The sequence below is a fragment of the Neophocaena asiaeorientalis genome, unplaced genomic scaffold (genome assembly GCF_003031525.2).
Source record: "Neophocaena asiaeorientalis asiaeorientalis breed wild unplaced genomic scaffold, Neophocaena_asiaeorientalis_V1.1 scaffold429, whole genome shotgun sequence".
NCBI classification, from domain to species: Eukaryota; Metazoa; Chordata; class Mammalia; order Artiodactyla; family Phocoenidae; genus Neophocaena; species Neophocaena asiaeorientalis.
Genome location: NW_020173550.1, coordinates 2,574,710 through 2,599,447, shown reverse-complemented (window position 1 = coordinate 2,599,447; position 24,738 = coordinate 2,574,710). Strand labels below are relative to the sequence as shown.

General features: G+C 38.4%; 1 protein-coding gene across 2 annotated transcripts in view; it reads right to left on the bottom strand.

Annotated features, from left to right (window-relative positions):
• Window positions 1-429: 429 nt before the first annotated feature.
• Window positions 430-24,738, bottom strand: part of PIWIL2 (piwi like RNA-mediated gene silencing 2) — an 87,028-nt gene continuing 62,719 nt past the window's right edge. The window contains exons 20-22 of one of the 2 annotated variants that reach the window (XM_024747745.1): window positions 1,923-2,176; window positions 1,376-1,483; window positions 430-586 (exon numbers count right to left, since the gene is read on the bottom strand). In XM_024747745.1, coding sequence (XP_024603513.1) covers window positions 430-586; window positions 1,376-1,483; window positions 1,923-2,176 — 519 coding nt within the window. The remainder of the gene's footprint in view (window positions 587-1,375; window positions 1,484-1,922; window positions 2,177-24,738) is intronic. The other variant, XM_024747746.1, reaches the window with a different exon arrangement.

Here is a 24,738-nt window from a genome sequence, read left to right as displayed (position 1 = left end):
CTTAGGGTGGAAACTGCTTCTTGGTGATATCAGGTTTAAAAGAGAAAAGAAGGGCTTCCCTGGTGGCGCAGTGGTTGAGAGGCCACCTGCCGATGCAGGGGACGCGGGTTCGTGCCCCGGTCCGGGAAGATCCCACATGCCGTGGAGCGGCTGGGCCCGTGAGCCATGGCCGCTGAGCCGGCACATCCGGGGCCTGTGCTCCGCAACGGGAGAGGTCATAACGGTGAGAGGCCCGTGTACAGTAGAAAAAAAATATATATATATATATAAAAGAGAAAAGAAAAAAAAGATATCTTATTCTACTGGGTTGGTGAAAGGGGAAACACCAACACAAAACCCCTTTCAGTCACTGTTAATCCTGCACAGCTGAGTTCACAGCTGAGTTCAGAAGTCTGATTGCTCTGACCAGCCCATGTCCTGATTGTTCAGTCACAGGAAGAACAGGTTCTCACACAGCTGGATGGCTGGTTCATGATGCAAGATTTGTCCTGACAGGAAAGCTAGCCTGTGCGCATACTTGCAAGGAGCTGGAACTCTAATGGTACCAGGCCAATTCCAGTACATGTGGCACAGTTTGAAAGTCAACCTGTAGGCCAAGAAGAAAACAGGATCCTTTTCACTTTTCATCTTCAATTTGGAGCACATTATGTACTTCTGGGTGTGTGACACAGCATACTTACCAGCAAACTGGGGGACTGAGGAATAGATGATGCAACTTTTGGGAATCCTTATTTTTAAGTGGAATTGTATCTATTTCCACTATTTGTAAGTCAAGAGGGCATGGGGAAATTCCCACTTTAGGTGCTCCTCTTTTTATATCAAAACAAGGAAAACAGCAAGGAGAACATGTTTTTGTTTTTGTTTTCTGCCTCAAGAAAAAGCTGCAGAAAGGTAAGTACCCCAGCAAAGTACTGATATAATCTGAGTGCAAGAGCAATGCATCTCAAACCTGGCTGTGTGTGATAATCATTAGAATCAGTTTTTAAAAATGCGAATGCCTCAGAATGCTTGGAGTTCATGAAGCCTGGGTGTATTTTTTGAAAGGTCTCCAAGTAATTTTAGTGTACAACAAGGATTATCAGTCGCACCTCAAACAGATACCATTATCATGAAAGGCAAGAAGAAACTCAAGGGGTAAATATTCCTGGCAGTGGGCAGTATTTGTCTTTTCTGATTATATAAGAGAAAATGAGTATTAGGAAATCCAACTTCAAAAGATAGATTCAAAATGCTTCCAAAGAGAATCAGAAAATTATTAAGCCAAAAACCAGTGATCCAGTTTGTCTAATTCAGTGGTTTTAAAATTCCAGGTCTTAGCCTTAGCTCCCTGGCCTGAATTATTTACAAGTGAGGAGTAGGTTACTGGTCAGCTCACCTCTGCATATGATCAGGGCTCAGGTGTGCAGTGTTGAGAACACAAACATAATGGGTAGGAATGCCACAACCCTGTCGTACATGATGGGCAAGAAGGTAGAAGTCCACCCTAGAAAAGAAAAAGTACAAAGTAATGGTATAGTTGGATTTGGCCAGAGCTGGAAAAGATCTTGGAGATCATTCTAGCTCCTTCACCTAAGGCTCAGAGAGGTCAAATGACTGGATCAAGGACATACAAGGACCAAACTAGGCTGAGAATTCAGGTCTCCTGACTCAACAGGCTATTTAAGAATGGTGGTAGAAATGACATCTGTGTGCAGAGGTTAAGCATGCATAGTCTTAGGAAAAGACTGTATGTTCAATATTATACACTTAAGAGGTAAAAGCTTCATTGTTGGTTTTAAATAGTTTTTAAATTTTTACTTTTTAACAGTAAAATCTCTGATTCCATTCCACATCTCTCTAGGCAACCTCCCCATTCCAATACCCAGGGAACAGACAACTTCTCCAACCTATTCTTGTTGAAATACTGTGTCTCGCCCACTTACCACTCACAGCTTGTTATTGTATGATCTACCACAGTCCCGGGGGAGGGAGTCACAAAGTGCTCGGTAGCAGACAGGTACACACTGGTGCTGATTTTCTTCTGAACTACAAATACCACCATCTTGGGATGATAATTCTCAAAAGCTTCAAAACACTTCTGTAGCTGAGGAATCTCATAGCTGGCAACTGTCTTTAGCTGGCCATCAGACACTCCATCACGGTACACCACAATCTTCTCTGGGAGACAGTGGTTCACCTGAAACAACACCCTGCTGAGGTGAATGAACTGTGTGGCCCTGGGGCTAATGACCACAGGCAGAGAAAGGCTCATTCAGTGAACAACCTGGAGACACGGCAGTAGGTCCCTTTCACAGCTGGACCCAAAGCCATCATGTTGGAAGGGCAGGGAGAAGCAGCTTCTAGTCATTTCTAGACTTCCTCAGGGTAGTAAAACCGGTCTGGTACACCAAAGGTGTTATAAAATATGAAACCAAATAAACAAGCTCTGAGTCACATATATACGGCTTATACTGAAACGGTGTGAAAAGAAGTTAAAAGGAAGGAAAATTATGGGCTGAATCAATCTTCCTACTACTTGGATTTAACACTAATTACCTGTCTAGGCAAAAAACAAGGTGAACTGCTGCAGAAATTCTAACATACAACTGCACATCCCACAGATCCACCATCCTCACGTTTCTGTGTATCAGCAACATCCAAAGTTGCTGACAAATGAAAGGGGATCCTTTACTAAATATTATCCTACCATCAGGTATAGTGTGAAACATTCTTTTTTTTTTTTAAATATTCTTAATATAACTAAGTAAACTCCAGTCCTGGTAAATTGTCCATGGATCCAAATCAAATTAAATGCTGGCTTGAATCAGTTTTGAAAAATAATTTTTCCCCCATTTAGAGAATATAATTATGTTCTAGTTGTATGTGACTTCAATAATTTTAAAAAATAAGCTGTTTCATTTTAAACTATAAGTTTTCTTTAAAGTGCTTTGGTTTAGGGACTTCCCTGGCGGTCCAGTGGTTAGGACTCCATGCTTCCACTGCAGGGGGCACGGGTTCGATCCCTGGTTGGTGAACTAAGATCCCACATGCCATGTGGCATGGCCAAAGAAATACATAAATAAATAAAGTGCTTTGGTTTAATTCAGTTAGTGACAGTTTGATTCTGATTTTGGTTCATCCTAGGTTTTTGTTCACAATTCCCCTCAAAACCCTAATTTATCATTGAATTAGATAGGCTTATACTACATATTCTTTATAGGTTACTCTACATGAAAATTTAAGTTTCATTTCAAAGAGCCCTTTTTAATAATAAATAATCACCTAGCATCTTTTTGGAGTTTAAGTTTAAAATTCAAATATTTTATAAATGTCTCTTTTTTCTGAGACCCCGCAAGTACTGTATTTACAAACATGTGATTCATCTTCACATTCCAAGATTGGAATTATTGCCCCGGTTGTACTTTTTTGTTTTTATGTTGTTTTTGGCTGTCTAGCATCTATTCCACCTCTTTTTGGTAAGAGCATTTTAAGTGTCCTCCTGCCTCCAACAGGGTACATTGGAATTTGTGCGATTATTCATCAAGGTACCTTCCCCTAATCCAGGGCTTCTCAACCTCAACACTACTGACATGTAGGGCCAGTGAATTCTTTTTATTGGGGGCTGACACGAGAGGATGTTTAGCAGCATTCCTGGCCTCTACCCACTAGATGCCAGTAGCAATCTCTCTCAGTTATAACCAAAAATGTCTCTAGGCTGCCCACTGGGGAAACAAAACTGCCCCAGAAGAACACTCCTCCCTCACTCTGACTCTTCGACAGAGAATAAGAAACACTTGGAGTTTTTCCCTTTGTGGTGGTGCTTCTTCAGGTCCCTGCTTCTGGAACCCTATCCATTTCCCAGCTTGACGCTCAACCTTCCCACGAATCCTCTGAGACTCTCCATGATCTTACCAATTAATCCCCATTTTGGTAAAGTTAGCACGTTTCTCTGACTTCCCAAAGACCCCTAACTGATACGTTGTGTAAAAGGGTGGGTAACACAGGCACTTAGATCTGGAAGAAAACCTGATTTCACAGATGAGGAAACAGAGAAGAATTACACTGGGTCTGGGGTCAGGGGACCTGGAACTGAGTCTGAATGTGCTGCTCCTCAGCTATGCTCCTGAAGACTCAGCTTCCTCACTTGAAAAATGGATGTAAATGAGCACCTTACTTTTCTTCTTCTCAGGGTTAAGAGGGATAAAGTGTGTGTATATATGTATATAATTTTTTTAAGCTACACACAAAAGTTGAGAACAAACTAGATCAAGGACATACAGATATTCTGAAGCACAGGGAAGGGATCTAACAAGATCAATGGAGTGAAAAATAGAATCAAATTCGTCTGAAGTATTCACTGATATTACCTCTTTCTTTAAAATCTGCTAACCAACTACTGAGTGTGAGACATTATACTTGGCCCTATGTAAGATTCCAGTAGAAGTGAAAGGCATGATTCCTGTTATTAAGGAGCTTTCAAATCTAATAATAACAGTCAACAATGGTAACTTCTCTAGGTCATCTAGTCCATTCTCCTCATTTCATAAATGATAAGGCTATGATCTAGGGGGGTCAAAATATGAGACAAATCACAATACTGAAACATAAACGTTAAATATACATTATTAAATCACTTCAGTACTAGGGTAAATACATGAAACAATAAATTAATGAAAGCAGGACTGTGCTTGTTGGCTTACTATACAACGGTGAGGATCAAGTAGAAAATAAGTATCTGCTGGAAGTCTGAGATGTTCTTTTATGTGTGATTCCATTCATTCACTGAACAAACACTTAATGACCACTAGATATGAGCCACTGTGCTAGCCTCAGAAAATTTATAAATTATCTTGATACCTTCCAAATATTAGTGGAACTCAAATTAACACTGGGGAGACAGACACAAAGTAAATACTCTCAATACATTACAAATAACATAACAAAGAATATAAATAAAATGCTATGGGAACAGAGAAGTATAAGACATTTGTTCTCTAGAGGAAAAAGTGAATATTATGCCTCAGTGAAAGAACTAGCAGACAATTCAGTCAGCAAGACGGGTAAAGGATTCCAGGTAGCACTGCAATGTACTGAATACTACAACATGGGTCAACTCTGAAGACATTATGCTAAGTGAAATAAACCAGTCACAAAAAGACAAATACAGTATGATTCCATGTGTATGAGATACTCAGGGTAGTCAAAATCAGAGACAGCAAGTAGAAGGGTGGTGGCAACGGGCTAGGGGGAGGGCAGCATGGGGAATTAGTTTTATGGGGACAGAGTTTCAGTTTTACAAGATAAGAAAAGAGTTATGGAGATGGATGATGATGATGACTGCCCAACATTCTGAATGTATTTAATACCACTGAAATGTTACACTTAAAAATGGTTAAGATGGTAAATTTTATGTTATGTGTATTTTACTCAATTAAGAAAAACGGGGGAAAAAAAGGAAGAAGAGGCCAGGAAAGCTACTAGAAGTGGCAGGTGCAGAAAGGTCAGGCTGAGGTCTGGAAGAGTCCCCAAATAATCACTTGCTCAAGATAACTCTCCACCCTAAGATCCTCCCAATTGTGCTAAGAAAAGGGAAGTGAAGGTGGAACTGAGAAGCAGAAAGAACCTATACTCTCACACATTGGAAACTGGCTGCCTGAAGCTTTTGATTCCAAAGGCAATACCGTGGCCCACTCCCTTCTGTCTCCAGGGTCGAACACTAGTCAGACCAGTCCAGCAATATGAAGTCAGAGCCAGAGCCAGAGCCAGAGCCACAGGAAAAGCAAAAGGGGCTGAATTAACTACAGCTGAGTTTAATCTTCTCAAGGCTCAGGCCAAATAACAGATGAACTCAACATTAAGTGATTACTAATCATGAGAGCTAAAGCTAAGGCAAGTGTCAAGAATGTAGCTTGGTTCTGATTTTCACACATGAGTGGAAGGCAACACTGGCACTCAGACTCACATGTGGTCTAGGAGCTCAGATGAAGGGTATGGGCCAGAGAGTGATTCTCAATGTGTGCTCTGGGCTCCAATTCTTCCCCTTAGATGTTTTAGGGAGTGCAGAGAGTCAAAACTAATTTCACAATACTACCACTACATTACTTGCCATTTTCAGTCTAATTCGCTCATAAATATCCAATAGAATTTTCCAGAAAGTAAATGATGTGTGACACTGCAATAAATTAAATGTAGGATATTCACTTGTCTTTTACTAACCCAAACATTAAAGCCATTCGCCAAAATGTAAAACATCACCGAACATTTTGAAAGTAATCTTTAATTTAAAATGTTATTTATGGGACTTCCCTGGTGGCACAGGGGTTAAGAACCCGCCTGCCAATGCAGAGAACATGGGTTCGAGCCCTGGTCCGGGAAGATCCCACATGCCGCGGAGCAACTAAGCCAGTGCACCACAACTACTGAGCCTGCGCTCTAGAGCCCGTGAGCCACAACTACTGAGCTCACGTGCCACAACAACTGAAGCCCGTGTGCCTAGAGCCCATGTTCTGCAACAAGAGAAGCCACTGCAACAAGAAGCCCGCACACCACAATGAGAAGCCCACGCACCACAACGAAGAGTAGCCCCCACTCGCTGCAAGTAGAGAAAGCCCGCGCGCAGCATCGAAGACCCAACACAGCCAAAAATAAATTAACTAATTAAAATAAAAAATAAAATAAATGTTATTTATGTTATTAACTATATTGAGCTTACTATTTTTAAAGTAAATTAAAAAACATTAAAAAGTTCTCAGTTTTAACTTCTAATATGGTAATTATTGACATATACCTATACAAACAAAAAACTCAATAATATTTAAGAAGGTAAAGATTTCCTTAGACCAGAAAATTTGAGAACTGCTGGACCAGAAATATAAATCTAAATACAGATATTAAATAAAACCACAGGGCTTCCCTGGTGGCACAGTGGTTGGGGGTCCGCCTGCCGGTGCAGGGGACACGGGTTCGTGCCCCAGTCTGGGAAGATCCCACATGCCGCGGAGCAGCTGGGCCCGTGGGCCATGGCCACTGGGCCTGCGCGTCCAGAGCCTGTGCTCCGCAATGGGAGAGGCCGCAGCGGTGAGAGGCCCGCGTACCGCCAAAAATAATAATAATAATAAATAAATAAATAAAACCACAGATGAGATTAAGCTTGCCAACAAGGCTTCAGGTGGTGGACCAGGATTTCTAAGAAACTCTGCCACTGAGGACAACTGGAAACGCTGGACAAAATATAAAAACATCTACCTGAAGGCAGTATCAGAGGAAGGATGGGGGCCCAGAGGAATAAGCCAGCCTTTTGAACCTGTTTTTCCCCGGCAGCATGTGTTGATTTTGCTGATTCCACAAGGGTACGTAAGCTAGACGGATGTTTGGGAGTGGTGCTTTTTTTAAAATCACAGCTTTATTGAGATATAATTTGCTATACCGTAGAAGACACTCTTTTAAGGTATAAAAGTCAAAAGTTTTACATTTATCGAATTTTGCAACCATCATCGCTATCTAATTTTAGAACATATTCATCACCCCAAAAGGTAATCTCATACCCATTAGCAGTCATTTCCCATCGCCCACCCTAACCCCAACTCCTGGAACACACTGACACACTTTCTGTTTCTTTGGATTAGCCTATTTTGGACAAACAGAATCATGTAATATGTGGTCTTCTGTGACTAAATATTTCACTGAGCATAATGTTTTCATAGTTCACCCATGTTGTATCAGTCCTTCATTCCCTTATGTTGCCAAATGATATTACATTACAGGCTATATCACATTTGTCCATTCATCGATTATATGGGTTTTTTCCAGTTTTGGCTATTATGAATAATACTGCTATGAACATTCATAAACAAGTTTTGTGTGGACGTATGTTTTCAATTCTCTTGGTTTATACCTAGGAGTAGAATTGCTGGGTCATATGGTAACTCTATGTTTAACATCCTGACGAAATACCAAACTGTTTTTCAAAGAAGCTCTACCATTTTACAGTCCCACCAGCAAAGTATGAGGGTTCCAATTTCTCCATATCCTTGACAACACTCTTATTATCTTCTTTATTTTAGCCATCCTAGTGTGTGTGAGGTGGTATCTCATTGTGTGTGCATGCTTTTAAATAGGGACTTTATTTTTCAGACCAGTTTTAAGTTTACAAAAAACTTGAGGCCATAGTACAGAGTTCCCGTATACACCTTCCCCACCAACCATACACATAGTTTCCCCTATTGTTACCATATTACATTAGGGTGGTGCATTTGTTACAACTGATAAATACTGATACATTACTATTAACTAAAGTCCACAGTTTATATTAGCATTCACTCTCTTCTACATTCTACAGGCTTTAAGAAATGCATGTCATTTATCTACCATTATAGTACTTTTACAGCCCTAAAAACCCCCTGTGCTCCCTATTTATACTTCCCTTCCTCACCCTCCCAAACCTCTGGCAATCATTGATCTTTTTACTGTGTTCATGGTTTTGTGCCTTTCCCAGAATGTCCTACAGTTGGAATCATATAGTATGTAGCCTTTACAGATTGGCTTTTTCCACTTAAGTTATATGCATTTAAGATTCCTCCAGGGCTTCCCTGGTGGTGCAGTGGTTGAGAGTCCGCCTGCCAATGCAGGGGACACGGGTTCGTGCCCTGGTCCGGGAAGATCCCACGTGCCACGGAGCAGCTGGGCCCATGAGTCATGGCCGCTGAGCCTGCGCGTCCGGAGCCTGTGCTCCGCAACGGGAGAGGCCACAACAGTGAGAGGCCCGCGTACCGCAAAAAAAAAAAAAAGATTCCTCCATATCTTCCCATGGCTTGATAGCTCATTTCTGTTTACTGCTGAGTATTTAATTGTCTGGATGTACCATAGATTATTTGTCCATTCAACTACTGAAGAACATCTTCGTTGCTTCCAGTTTGGGCAATTATAAATAAAGCTGCTATAAAAATCTTTGTGCAGGTTTTTGTGTGGACGTATGTTTTCACCTCATCTGGGTAAATACTAAGGAGTGTGATTGCTGAATCGTATAGTATGTTTAGCTTTGTAAGAAACTACCAAACTGCCTTCCAAAGTGGCTGTACCATTTCACATTCCCTCAGACAATGATGAGAGTTCCCATTGCTCCCCATCCTCACTAGCATTTGGTGTTGTCAGTGTTTTAGGTTTTGGCCATTCTAATAGATGTGTAGTGGTATCTTGTTGTTTTAATTTGCCATTCCCTAACGTTATATTGAGTATCTTTTCATATGCTTATTTGCCATCTGTATATCTTCGCTGGTGAGACGTCTGTTCAAGTCTTTTGCCCATCTTTTAATTAGGTTGTTTTCTTATTGAGATTTTAAGAGTTCTTTGTATATTTCAGGTAACAGTATTTTATCAGATATGTTTTGCAAATATTTTCTCCCAGTCTGTAGCTTCTTTTCATTCTCTTAGTGCCTCTCACAGAAGTTTCACAGAAGTTTTTTTTTTAATTTTAATTAAGTCCTGTTTATCAGTTCTTTATTTCATGGATAGTGCTTTGGTATCAAAAAGTCATCACCAAACCCAAGGTCACCAAGATTTTCTATGTTATCTTCTATACTTTTTAAACTTCTGCATTTTAAAGATAAGTTTGTGATAATTTTGAGTTAATTTTTGTGAAAGGTATATGGTCTGGGTATAGTTTTTGTTTTTGTTTGTTTTGTTTGTTTGCATGTGGATGGGCAGCTGTTCCAGCACCATTTATTGAAAAGATTCTCCTTTTCCATTGAAGTGGCCCATGATCTTTTATCAAAGATCACTGGAATCTATTTGTATAGGTCTACTTCTGGGCTCTCAATTCTGTTACCTTGACATGTCTACTCTTCTTTCTGTCGATACCACACCATCTATATTACTGTAGCTTCATAGTAACTCTTTGAGTAACAGAAGTCCCCTGATTTGGTTCTTCTTAGGTACTGTGTTGGTTACCCTGTGTCTTTTACCTGTTTAAACTTTACAATCTGTTTGTAAATATCTGCAGAGTAACTTGCTGGGGTTTTGACTAGGGCTACAGTGAATCGATAGATAAATTGGGAAGAACTGACATCTTAACAATATTGAGTCCTCCTATCAATGAACATGGGATATCTCTCCATTTATTTAGATATTTGATATTTTTCATGAGAGTTTTAGAGTTTTCTTCATGTAAATCTTATATAAACTTTGTTAGACTTACATCTAATGTTTCATTTTTTGGTGCAAATACAAATGGTATTGTTTTTAATTTCAAATGCCAATTGTTCATTGCTGATATATAGAAAAGGAATTGATTTTGTGGGTTTTTTCAGTAATTTAATTTTGTATATTTATGTTGTATTCTGCAACCTTGTAATTCCAGCAGAGTTTTGTTGTTGTTGATTTCTTGAGATGTATACAGACATCATGCTACCTGCGAAGTTTTTTTTCCTCCTTTTTGACTGTATAACTTTTACTTCCTTTTGTCTTTTTGCATTAGCTAGGACTTCCAGTATGATGCTGAAAAGGAGTGGTGAGAGAAAAAATAACTGTCTTGTTCTTGATCCTAGGGGAAAAGTATCTAGTTTCTCACAATTAAGTACAAGGTTAGCTGCAGGACTTTTGTAGATGTTCTGTATTAAGTTTATGAAGTTCCCCCTATACTCCTAGTCTGCTGGGAGGTTTATTGTTGTTTTTTGCTTGTTTTTCTTTTTTGTTTTTTAAATCACAAATGGGAGTTGACTGTTGTCAAATGCTTTTTCTGCATCTACTGACATGATAGGATTTTTCTTCTTTAGCCTGTTGATGTGACGGACCACACTGATTGATTTTCAAATGCTGAACCAGCCCTGCATAACTGGAATACAAACCACTTGGCTGTTGTATCCTTTTTAAGGGTTGCTGTAACAACCATAAACTGGGTTGCTTAGAACAGCAGAAATGTATTCTCTCACAGTTCTGGAGGGCAGAAGTCCAGAACTGTGGTATCAGCAGGTCCGCATGCTTCCTCCAAAGGCCCTAGGAAAGAATACTTCCTTGCCTATTCTAGCTTCTGGTGGTTTCTGGCAATCCTTAGTGTTTCTTGGCTTGTAGATACATCACTCTGCTTCCGATCTCTGCTTCCACCTTTCCAGTGCCTTCTCCTGTGTGTCTGTGTCTCTGCCCCTTCACATGACCTTCTATGACTCTGACCAAACTTCCCTCTTCTTAAGAATACGTCATTGGCTTAGGGCCCACCCTAATCCAGCCTAACCTCATCTTAACCTGACTGAATCTGCAAAGACCCTACTTCCAGATGACATCACATTCACAGGATCGAGGTGGACATGAATTTGGAGAGGCAGTATTCAACTCAGAACTGTTATGGTGTATAATTCTTTTTATGCATTGTTAGATTTGCTTTACTAATATTCTGTTGAAGATTTTTGCATCTATAATCATGAGAAATATTGATCTGTAGCTTCCTTTATTGTAATGCCTTTATCTGGTTTTCATGTGAAGTGGTACCTCATTGTGATTTTGATTTCCACTTCCCTAATGACTAATGATATTAAGCTCTCTTCATGTGCTTCTCATCTATTTGTATATGCTCTTTGGAGAAATGTCTATTCAAATGTTTGCATATTTTTATGCTGGGTTATTTGTCTCTTTGTTTTTCAGCTGTATATTCTGGAAACTATACCTGTACTAGATATACCAGATGAATGATTCTGTCCCATTCCATGGGTTGTCTTTTCACTTTCTTGTACTTTGAAGCACAAAATATTTTAAATTTGATGAAGTCTGATTTATGTTTTTCTTGACTTGCTTTTTGCTTTCAGTATCATATCTAATAAACTGTTGTCTGTTAAATGGTCACAAAGATATAAACCTATGCCATCATCTAGAGTTCTATAGTTTTAGTTCCTACATTTAGGTCTTTGATCCATTCGGAGTTATTTTTTATATAGTGTGAGGCAAGGATCCAACTTCATTCTTTTGCATGTGGATATCCAGTACTCCCTGCACCATTTCCTGAAAAGACTATGCTTTCTCGCCACTGAATGTCACCCTTGCAGAAATCAGTTTACCATAAGCACACAGGTTTACTTCTGGACTCTCAACTGATCTCTACGTCTCTTTCCATTTCAGTACCAGACTGTCTTGTTTCTTCTAGCTTTGTAGTAAGTTTTGAATTCAGAAAGTCCTTCAATTTTCTTCTTTTTCAAAATTGTTTTGCCTATTCTGGAATTTTTCACGTTTCCATATGAATTTGAAAATCAATTTGTCTATTCCTGCAAAAAAAAATGTTAGACTTTTGATATGTATTTCCTTGAATCTGTAGATTAATTTAAGGAGTACTACCATTTTAACAATATTAAGTCTTGAATATGGGTTGTCTTTCCTTTTGCTTAGGTCTTCTTCAATTCTTTCAACAATGTTCTGCAGTGTTCAGTATATTTTTTGCACTTCTTTTGTTAAATATTTTCCTACATAGTTCTCTTTTATGCTGTTATAAATGGAATTATTTTAATTTCATTTCTGGATTGATCATTGCTAGTGTAAAGGAATAGTTGACTATTGTACAGCAGTTTTGTATCCTCAACCTTGCTGAACTCTTTTACTAGCTACAATAGAGTGTGTTTATTCTTTAGGGTTTTCTATATGTAAGATAATGTCAAATAGAAACAGACATAGTTTAACTTCTTCCTTTCCAGTCTGGATGTCTTCTGCAGTTTTCTTGTGATATTTTTGTTTAGCTTTAGTATCAAGGTAATATTGGCCTTATGGTACGAACTGGGAAGCGTTCCCTCCTTTCCTATTTTTTGGAAGAGTTTGTGAAAGAGTATTAATTTTTAAAATGTTTGGCATAACTAAAAAGTTTTGATAGTTTGTGCCCTTCTTGGAGTTTGTCCATTTCACTTAGGTTACCTAATTTCTTGGCATACAGCCATTCATACATAGTATTTTCTTAAAATCCTTTTTTTATTTCTGTAAGGTCAGTAGTGTAGTCTTTTTCATTCCAGATTTTAGTATCTGATCTTCTCTTTTTCATGGGTGGTCTAGCTAAAGGCTTATCAATTCTGTTGATCTTTTCAAATAATCAATTTGTGGTTTATTGATTTTCTCTGTTGTTTTTCAATTTTGCATTTCATTTCTCTATGCTATAATCTCTATCAATTCCTTCTTTCTTGCTCTGAGTTTAGTTTGCTCTTCTTTTTCTAATTTCTTAAGGTGGAACTTGGGCTATTTGGAGATTTTTCTTCTTTTTTATTATAGGTGTTTACAGCTATACATTTTCCTTCTAAGCACTTTTTTACATACATCCACAAGTTTTGGTATGTTTTGTCTTTATTTTCATTTACCTCAAAGCGTTTTCTAATTTCCCTTTTGATTTCTTCTTTGACCTCCTGGTTACTTGGGAATATTGTTTAATTTCCATATAGCTGTGACTTTCCCAGATGTCCCACATATTATATTCTAATTTCATTCTATTGTGGTTTCAGAACATATTTTGCATGATTTTAATCCTTTAAGATGTACTGAGTCTTGTTTTATAACCTGACATATGTTCTATCATGGAGAATGTGTCATGCACATTTGAGAAGAATGTGTGTTCTGTTGGTGTGTGTTCTGTAGATGTCTGTTAGGTTGAGTTGGATCACAGAGTTGTTCAAGTATTTTATTTCCTTGTTGATCTTATTTCTAACTGTTCTATCCATTATCAAAAATGAAGTTTTGAAATCTCCATCTATTACTGTAGAATTGTCTATCTCTCCTTTCACTTATGTTAGTTTTTGTTCCATATATTTTTGGATGTACGTTGTTAGTTTCATATATGTTAATATTTTATGACTTCCTCATGGATTGACCCTTTTGCCATTACGAACTGTCCTTTCTTGTCTTTAGTAAGAATTGTTATCTTAAAGTCTCTTTTGCCTGTTATTAGTATAGCTACTCCAGCTCTCTTTTGGTTTATCTTGTTCCATTCTTTTACTTTCAACCTCCTGTGTCTTTGAAACTAAAATATGTCTCTTGGAGAAAGTACATCTTCATATTTTCACTTAATCCAAGTTGCTAATCTCTGCCTTTGGTGTTTAGTCCATTTACATTTAATGTAATTACTGATACGGTAAGATTTACATCTGCCATTTTACTATTTTTTTCCACATGCCTTGTATCTTTTTTGTCCCTCTATTCTTCCTCAACTGCCTTAATTTGTATTAAATAGACATTTTCTAGTTACCATATTAATTCCCTTGTCGTTCCTTTTCTTTTATTTTTCAGAGTTATTTTCTTAGTGTTTCACCTGGTGATTACAGTTAACATATTAACTTATAACAATCTCATTTGGTCAGCTAATACAAAATTTTTTTTAAAGATTTAAAAGATTTAAAGATTCTTTTAAAGATTTAAACCACTGGTGGAGCAATGGTTAAGAATCCGCCTGCCAATGCAGGGGACACGGGTTTGAGCAATGGTCCAGGAAGATCCCAAACACTGCAGAGCAACTAAGCCTGTGAGCCACAACTACTGAACCTGTGCTCTAGAGTCCATGAGCCACAACTATTGAGCCTGTGTGCCACAGCTACTGGAGCCCGTGCACCAAGAGCCCGTGCTCTGCAACAAGAGAAGCCACCACAGTGAGAAACCCATGCACCACAATGAAGAGTAGACCCCGCTCGCCGCAACTAGAGAAAGCCCCCCACCTGCAGCAGTGAAGACCCAATGCAGCCAAAAATAAGTAAATAAATAAATTTATTTTTTTTAAAAGATGATTTATTATTTATTTATTTTATTTATTTTTGGCTGTGTTGGGTCTTAGACGTGGGATCTGTCATTGCACCGGTGTGCGGGCTCTTCGTTGTGATACGCGGACTTCTCTCTACTTGTGGTGTGCAGGTTTTCTCTTCTCTAGTTGTGGCACACAGGCTCCAGGGCACGTGGGCTCTGCAGTTGTGGCACGCAGGTTCCAGAGCACATGGGGTCTGTAATTTGCAGCATATGGGCTCTAGTTGAGGTACGCACGAGCTCCGTAGTTGTGGCACGTGGGCTTAGCTGCCCTGTGGCATGTAGGATCTTAGTTCCCTGACCAGGGATAGAACCTGCGTCCCCTGCATTGTAAGGCAGATTCTTTACCACTGGACCACCACAGAAGTCCCAATACAAAATTAATTTTTGTATTATTCAAAAACTTTGCTCCTATTATGGCTCCATTCCCTTCCCTCTACTTTGTGTCTTTATTGTCATACAAATTATATCTTTATACACATCCACTTAGATTTATAATTACCACTTTATGCACTTGTCTCTTAAGACACAGACTACAAGAAAAATTATAAACAAAAATATATTTTTGCTCTCTTTATGTTTACCTATACAGTTACCTTTCCTGATGGTACTTACTTCTTCATGTGGATACAAATTACTGTCTAGTGTCATTTCATTTCTACCTGAAGGACTCCCTTAAGTATTTCTCGTAGGACAGGTCTGCTAGTGACAAATTCCCCCAGTTTTTGTTTATCTGAGAGTCTTACTTTCTCCATTAAAAAAAAATGACATGTAAATCACATAAAATTCACCATTTCAAAGAGTATAATTCAGTGGTTTTAGTATACTCACAAAGTTATATACCTATCAACACTACCTAATTCCATAATATTTTCAACACCCCCAAAAGAACCCTATACCCCTTAGCAGTTACTCCCTATTCCTGCCAGCATCCTCAATGCCTGGAAACCAGTAATCTCTTTTCTGTCTACAAATTTTCCTATTCTGGATATTTCATAGAAATGGAATAATATAAATATGCGGCTTTTTATGTCTAGCTTCTTTCACTGAGCATAATATTATTGTCAAGGTTTCTCCTTTATTTCTCAACAGCAGCTTTTCTGGATATACAATTCTTATTCAACCTTCTTTTTCTTCCAGCATTTCGAATATGTCATCCCATTGCCTTCTGGCCTCCATGATTTCTGATGAGAAGTCAGCTCTTAATCTTACTGAAGATGCCTTGAACATAATGAGCGGCTTTCTCTTGGTGCTTTCAAGATGCCCTCTTTGTCTTTTAGCAGCCTTACTTGGTTGTGTCTAGGTATGGGTATCTTTGAGTTTTTCCTACTTAGTGTTCGTTAGGCTTCTTGGATGAACTGATTACCTTCTTTATTAATTTTGGAAATTTTTGGCTATTATTCCTTCCAATGTCCTTTGTTCCCAATTCTCTCTCACTACTCCCCTTCTGGGAATCACATTATGTTTATATTGCTATGGCTGACGGTGTCCCACAGATCTCTGAGCCTCTGTTAATTTTCCTTATTTTTTTCTTTCTTTTCTTCACACTCAATAATCTCAACCGACCTATCTTCAAATTTGCTAGTTATTTCTTCTGCTTAATCCAATCTGATGTTAGGCCCCTCTACTGAAATTTTCATTTATTACATTTTAGAAGTCCAGAATTTCTATATGATTCTTTAAATTTAAAAAAAAAATTTATTTATTCAGACATAGTCCACACACCATATAATTCATCAATTTAAAGCGTAAAATTCAATGTTTTTTAGTATATCCACAGATATGTAAAACCATCACCACAATTGATTTTATAACATTTTCATCACCTCAACAAGAAGCCCCACACTCTTAAACTACCACCATTCTACCCACCTCCTATTCTCTCCCCAATTTAGCCCTAAGCAACCACTGACCTACTTTCTGATTCTGTAAACTTCCCTGTTCTGAACATTTCTTATGAATGGAATCATATAAAACGTGGTCTTTTATGACTGGCTTCTTTCACTTAGCATAACATTTTCAAGGTCCAAGTACTGCTTGCTATTTCTTCTATATTTTTTCCTTTCTTCCTTAAAAAAATTTTTGTTATTTTCTCTTCTCTCATTTTGATTGTTACATAACTCTTTTTTCATTCTTTTAGTGGCTACCCTAGAAATTACAACATAGCTCTTTAGTGTATCAAACTGTAATATAAATTAGTACTTTCACCTTTTCCTCAACAATTCAAGAAACTAAAGGCACTGGAACTTCATTTACTTCTTCCAGATAAACGCGCTATTACTGCCATCAATTTGAAATTTATACACACAAATGAATATATATCCACTCAAAACCATTACTATTTTAGATGGTAGATATTCATTTAAATTTATCCCCATACTTGGCACTTTTATTCCTGTATTTATTCCTTTAACCATTTCTAAGTGTTTTCTGGAATAATTTTCCTTGTAGGTGAAAAATGCCCTTTTGTATTTTCCTTCAGTGCAAATCTGCCGGTGACAAGCATTCTCAATTTTTTATTTGCCACAAAGTGTCTTTTTTCACCTTATTAGAAGTTACTTTTAGTGGATATTGGATTCTATATTGGTAGCTATTTTCTTTCAGCATTTTGTAGCTATTATTTTATTATCTTGTGGCTTAAACTGTTTCTTTTGACTAGTTCACTATTAGTCAATTTTGTTGCTCCTTGAAGGTAACCTCTTTTATTTTCCTTTGACTTGCCTTAATATGTATATATATATTTGTCTTTACTTTCAACAGTTTTACTCTAATGTGCCTAAGGGTACTTTTCTTTTTATATCTTGCTTGGGATTTGTTGGATTTCTCGTATCTGTGACTTAATGTCTTCTAACACTTTTGGAATATTCTTTACCATTGTTTTTCTGCCCTCTGCTCTCTCTAACCTCCTTCTGGACCACTTACGTGTATAATATATTTTAACTCCATAACTCCCACGTCTGTTGCCTTGTTATATTTTCTAACCCTCCGTATCTCAGTGCAGTTTGATTATTTAGTTCTTACCTATCTTTCAATTGTCTCTTAATTTCCTCAATTAAGCCTAAACTACTGTTGCCCATTGTTATGCACAGAGCTGTGTTTCTCCAAAATTTGTGTTGAAGTCCTAACCTGCCACACCCAAAATGTGACTGTATTTGGAAACAGATATTTAGAGAGGTTATTCAGTTTAAAAAAGGTCACTGGGGTGGGCTCTAATCAAATATGACTGGTGTCTTTCTAAGAGGAGGAGACTGGGACATAGACACACATGCAGTAGAGACCATGCAACACAGAGAGAAGACAGCCATCTATAAGACAAGGAGAGAAGCCTCAGGAGAATCCAACCCTGCCAGCACAGCATCTTGATCTTGGACTTCGCATCCCACAGATCTGTGAGGAAATAAATTTTTATTGTTTAAGCCGTTGTTCTGGCAGCCCTAGCAACCTAATACACCCATTCACTAAGTGTTTAATTCTGGTTATTATAATTTTTAGTTCTAGAAATTTCTATTTTTCCCCAGTTTCCAACTGTTTGCTAAAATTCTTAATGTTGTCTTCCATTTCTCTGAACTTAAGTGTAGCTATTTTAAAATGTGTCTGACTACTCATCTATCTGAATCCTCTGTGCATCTGGATCAATTATCTGTTGGCTTTCTTAGTTTTTCAGTCCCTTCATTTTCTCTCTTGTATTCCTGGTTATTATTTATTGATTGCTAGATATGCAGAAAAATCTGATGCCCAGGATAATGTTATCTTCCTTCAGAGGGTTTTTATTTGCTTTTGGCAAGTGGGCAGTAAAACTAGCAGAGATCACCTGAATCCATATTCAAGGACTAGTATCATTCAGAGTAGATCTACCTATAGCTCTTTACTCCTAGTTTGCAGCTCTTCAGACTCACAGCCCAAATAGTGGGGAGAAGACTCACGACTACCACTGGCTTGGGGGCCCTGGCCTCCAGCTCTTGATCCCTAAAGACTTCAAAAGTGCTCCACAGCTTTTCAATGTTTCAGCTGCCTCTTCCAGAATTAGCATATTTCCCTAAAGAAAAAGAACCCAAATGCAGCTCTCATCATCTCTCTGGGTTTCTGTCGTTTTGTATCTTCACCTACTTATTCTTCTTTGCTTCATTAACTTCTCAATTAAATTCAAGTAGATATACATATATATGTATATATATTCATATAATACATGACATATGTATGTGTATAATACACACATGTGTATATATGTAATATATATACTCAAAATATATATACACATATGTGCCTACATATGTGTATAATATAAATATATTCCTTTTTAAAAATTGCCGCTCATAGCACAGACGTACCTCATCTTATTGTGCTTCACTTTATTGTATTTTGCAGATACTGCATTTTTTTTTTTTTTTTTACAAATTAAAGGTTTGTATCACCCTGTGTTGAGCAAGTCTATCAGTGCCATTTTTTAATTAAGACATGCACATTTTTTCATTGCACACTTAACAGACTACAGTATGGCATAAACCTAACACTTATATGCACTGGGAAACTAAAAAATTTGTGACTCACTTTAGTGCAGTACTAGCTTTACTGTGGTAGTCTGGAACTGAACCCCCAATATCTCTGAGGTATGCCTGTATTTACAGTATTGTTAATAGAAATAACATGGCGCCTGGAATGATATTGTTCATACGGAGAAGATTCAAGTTTGTTTCTTCCAGGTGTCTAGAGTATTAGCACTATGAGAAACTTAGAAACACTAGCACGCTGGATCATCATATCTGATTCAAAAATTTAAAATAATTCAAAGATGAGCTGCAGTTTGCTTTCAATCACCCTTATTCCTAGAATGTAGCCCTTTGGGGCCCTAAAACAAAATGATGGAGGTTTTCTAGTGCAAGCTACCCTTAGTGGGTTCTAAACTCTAATCACTGTCCACCTAGAAAAGCACTTGCACTTGACAAAAGCAGATTGTCAAAAGCACTCTTCAATAAATATTTCTTGAATGAGAAAGTAAGGACCTCCAAAAATTTGTTCAACCATAAAAGCAACAAGCACACTGCACAAATGGTCAAAATCAACTTTTTCTTAGAACTGTGGAAACTAACCAGAGGCTTAAAACAATCTGAACAGCATTTATTCAATAAAATTGGCTGAATCTTGACCTTTGTGGTGTTTTAACTTGCTCTATTCATATTCCCCTTTCTCTGCGGTAGCTGTGACACCTGCAGCCTCACTACCATGGTAACTGAGAAAATAATCTAGCAATCACTGGAGGGTGCAGAACATTCAAGGCATTTGAAGAAATCTTTGTCCTGTCATTAGCTGATCACTAAGCTAAACTAAGAGGAGATTTCAGTGGCTACACACAGTTTAGATTACAAAGATTACAGAATTGGGCCAGGGAAAGCATCGAAGAGCAACAACAACAATCCCTGGGGGTGGAGATTTGATTTGCAGAGTTGCCAACATTATATTAAAAATGTACAGGGACTTCGCTGGTGGTCTAGTGGTTAAGAATTCTCCTTCCAATGCAGGGGACACAGGTTGGATCCCTGGTCGAGGAACTAAGATCCCACAAGCCACAGGGCAACTGAGCCCACGTGCTCTGGAGCCCATGAGCCACAAACAGAGAGAAGGCTGCGTGTCGCAATGAAAGATCCTGCATGCTGCAACGATGATCCCGCATGCCACAACTGAGACCCGAGGCAGCCAAATAAATAAATAAATATTTGAAAAAAGAAAGAGGGCTTCCCTGGTGGTGCAGTGGTTGAGAGTCCGCCTGCCGATGCAGGGGATGCGAGTTCGTGCCCCGGTCCGGGAAGATCCCACATGCCGCGGAGCAACTAGGCCCGTGAGCCATGGCCACTGAGCCTGCACATCCGGAGCCTATGCTCCGCAACGGGAGAGGCCACAACAGTGAGAGGCCCTCGTATCGCAAAAAATAAATAAATAAATAAAAAAGAAAGAAATGTAGCTTTAAATAAATTTTTTTAATTAAAAATAAACATGTCGGGCTTCCCTGGTGGCACAGTGGTTGAGAGTCCACCTGCCGATGCAGGGGACACGGGTTCGTGCCCCGGTCCGGGAAGATCCCACACGCAGCGGAGCGGCTGGGCCCATGAGCCATGGCCGCTAAGCCTGCATGTCCGGAGCCTGTGCTCCGCAATGGGAGAGGCCACAACAATGAGAGGCCCGCGTACTGCAAAAAAATAAATAAATAAAAATAAATAAATAAATATGTCTAGCTTTCAATAAAAAATTATGAAACATGCCAAGAAATAGTATACTACAGCCCATTCACATGAAAAAAAAGTAGTTAACAGAAACTGTATGGGGAGAAGCCCGGACATTGGTTATATGAGACAAGGACTTGAAATCAACCATTTTAATTTTATTTTATTTATTTTTTAAATTATTTACTTATTTATATTTATTTTTGGCTGCTCTGGGTCTTAGTTGCTGCACGCACGCTTCTGTGTCTCCTGCATTGGCAGGTGGCTTCTTAACCACTGTGCCACCAGAGAAGCCCCCAACCATTTTTAAATAATGTTCAAAGATCTAAAGAAAACTATATCTAAAGACCTTAAGGAAAATCTCACAAAGTAAAGACTACCAATAAAGATAGAAACTGTGGGCTTCCCTGGTGGCTCAGTGGTTGAGAGTCTGCCTGCCGATGCAGGGGACACGGGTTCGTGCCCTGGTCTGGGAGGATCCCCACATGCCGTGGAGCGGCTGGGCCCGTGAGCCATGGCCGCCGAGCCTGCGTTTCCAGAGCCTGTGCTCCGCAACAGGAGAGGCCACAGCAGTGAGAGGCCCACATACCGCCAAAAAAAAAAAAAGATAGAAACTGTAAGAAAGAACCAAACAAAAATTTTGGAATCACAAAGTATAAGTGAAATGAAAAATTCACCAGAGGGGCTTAAGAGCAGATGTGATCAGGCAGAAGGAATAATCAGTGAACTAAAAGATAAATCAATCAAGATTATCCAGTGTGAGAAACAAAGAAAAAAAGGAAGAAAAATGAATGCAGCCTCTGAGACCTGTGAGACACCATCAAGCATAACAACATACGAATAATTGGAGTCTCAGTAGCAGAGGAGAGAGAGAAAAGGGCAAAAGAGTGTTTGAAGAAATAGTGGACCAAAAATTCCCAAATATGATTCAAAAGTTAACTGACACATTCAAGAAGACTAAAACATACCAATTAGGATAAACTCCAACTTGATCTACAACATCAGCCCTTGCCTGGGTCTCCAACCTGTTGGCCTACCCTGCAGATTTTGGACTTGCCAGCCTCCATAAATCACATGAGCCAGTTCCTCAAAATACACACACACACACACACACACACACACACACACACACACACGCACCCCGTATTGATCTGTCTCTCTGGAAACCCTAATATAAAATTAGCACAGGACTTCCCTGGTGGCACAGTGGTTAAGAATCCACCTGCCAATGCAGGAGACACGGGTTCAAGCCCTGGTCCGGGAAGATACCACATGCCGCGGAGCAACTAAGCCCGTGCGCCACAACTGCTGAAGCCCACGTGCCTAGAGCCCGTGCTCCGCAACGAGAAGTTACCGCAATGAGAAGCCCACCACTGCAACAAAGAGTAGCCCCCGCTCACTGCAACTAGAAAAAGCCCGTGCACAGCAACAAATACCCAACGCAGCCAAAAATTAATTAATTAATTAAAATAAAATAAAATAAAATTAGCACAGAGAAGGAGGGACACCATAGTACCAGAAAGGAACATATTTTTTGTGTACTACTGAAATCAATTTGGTATTAATATGAATGAGACTGTTATAAACTAATATGCAGAAAAAGCATTTGATAAAAATCCAACACACTTTCACTATAAAAACACTCAGCCAATTAGGAACAGAAAGAAACTTCCTTAACATGATAAAGTGAGTCTATGAAACACCCACAGCTAACATTATACTCAATGGTGAAAGACTTAAAACTATCCTCCTAAGATTAGGAAAAAGACAAGGATGCCTGTTTTTACCACTGCTATTAAATATTGTACTGGAGGTTCCAGTCAGAGCAACTAAGCAGGATAAATAGATACAAGGCATCAAAATTGGAAAAAAAGAAGTAAGACTATTTCTATTTGCAGGTAACATGATTTTATATAGAAAAATCCAAAAGAATTGGGGAAAAAAAATCTACTAAAGCTAGTTAAGTGCAGAAAAGTTGCAGGGTTAAAGATTAACACACAAAACAATTATGTTTCTATACACCAGCAATGAACAATCCAAAAATGAAATCAGAACTATTCCATACTCAGTAGCATTCAAAAGAATAAAATACCCAGAATAAATTTAACTGAGGAGGTGAAACACTTGAACCTGGAAACTACAAAACATTGCTGAAAGAAATTAAATACAACCTAAATAAATGGAAAGACATCCTGTGTCCACATATTGCAAGAGTGAATATTATAAAGATGACAACACTTGCAAAGTGACCTATAAATTCAATGCAATTCCTATCGCAATTCCAATGGCCCTTTTTACAGAAATGGAAGTGCCTATTGTCAAATTCATATGGAATTCCAAGGGGCTCTGAATAGCCAAAACAATATTGAAAAAAACCCTGGAAGACTCAGACTTCCTAATTTCAAAACTAACTAAAAAGAAGCAATAATCAAAACAGTGTTGTACTGACATAAGGATGACATAGAGACCAATGGAACAGAACTGAGAGTTCAGAAATAAACCCAAACATCCAGGGCTAATTGATCTTTAATAAGGGTGCCAGTACCATTCTATAAAGAATATAGTCTCCCCAACAAGTGGTGCTGGGACACGTGGATAACCACATGCAAAAGAGTAGAGTTGGACCTCTACCTCACTCCACATACAAAATGTAACTCAAAATGGATCAATGACCTAAAGGTAACAGCTAAAGCTCTAAAACTGTTAGAAGAAAACAGAGGCGTAAATCTTCATGACCTCAAATTTGGCAACAGAGTCTTAGATTTGACAGCACAAGGAACAAAAGAAAAAATAGATAACGGGATTCCATCAAAATTTAAAACTTTTGTGCATCAAATAACATTATCAAGAAAGTGAAGACACTCTACAGAATGGGAGAAAATATTTGCAAACCATACATCAGACAAGAGTTCTGTATCCAGAATATGTAAAAATAAAAACAAAAACTCTTACATCTCAAAAAGAAAAAGACAAATAGATCAACTGAAAACAGGGAAAGGACTCAAAAGGACTTCTTCCAAAGAAGTTATACAAATGGACAATAAGCACATGAAAAGATGTACATCATTAGTCATTAAGGAAATGCAAGTTAAAGCCATAATGAGATACCACTTCACAAGAGTTACAATTAAAAAAAGGAAAATAAGATGTGTTGGCAAGGATGTGGAGTAGCTGGAACCCTTCTATATTGCTGATAGGAACGTGAAATGGTGCATCCACTGTGGAAAACAGTTTGAGGGTTCCTCAAAAAGTTAAAGAATTACCATATGACCCAACAATGTCACTCCTACGTATATACCCAAAAGAACTGAAAATAGGTACTCAAACTAATACATATACAGGCATGTTCACAGCCTGTATTATTCACATTATTCACAATAGTCAAAAGGTGGGAACAGTACAAATGTCCATAAGTGATGAATGGATAAACATACAATAGAACATGATTCATCCATTAAAAAAGAACAAAGTAATAATATAATCTACAATTTAGATGAACCTTATAAACACGATCAATAAAAGAAGGCAAACACAAAAGATCATGTATTTTATGATTATCTCTATATAATATACACAAATCCACAGAGACAGAAAGCAGATTAGATGTTACCAGGAAGTAGGGGGAAGGGTGAATGGGGAGTAACTACCTCCTTCCAGGATCAGAAAGTAGTTTACCAGCAAGCAGATATCTTGGTGTGTCTGCTCGAGCGGTACCTGGGTCCATGAAATGAGTGGACACTGAGGGCTGAAGCAATGAAGAAATGGGCTAAATCTAGACATATTTTTCTCATACCCTCTGAAG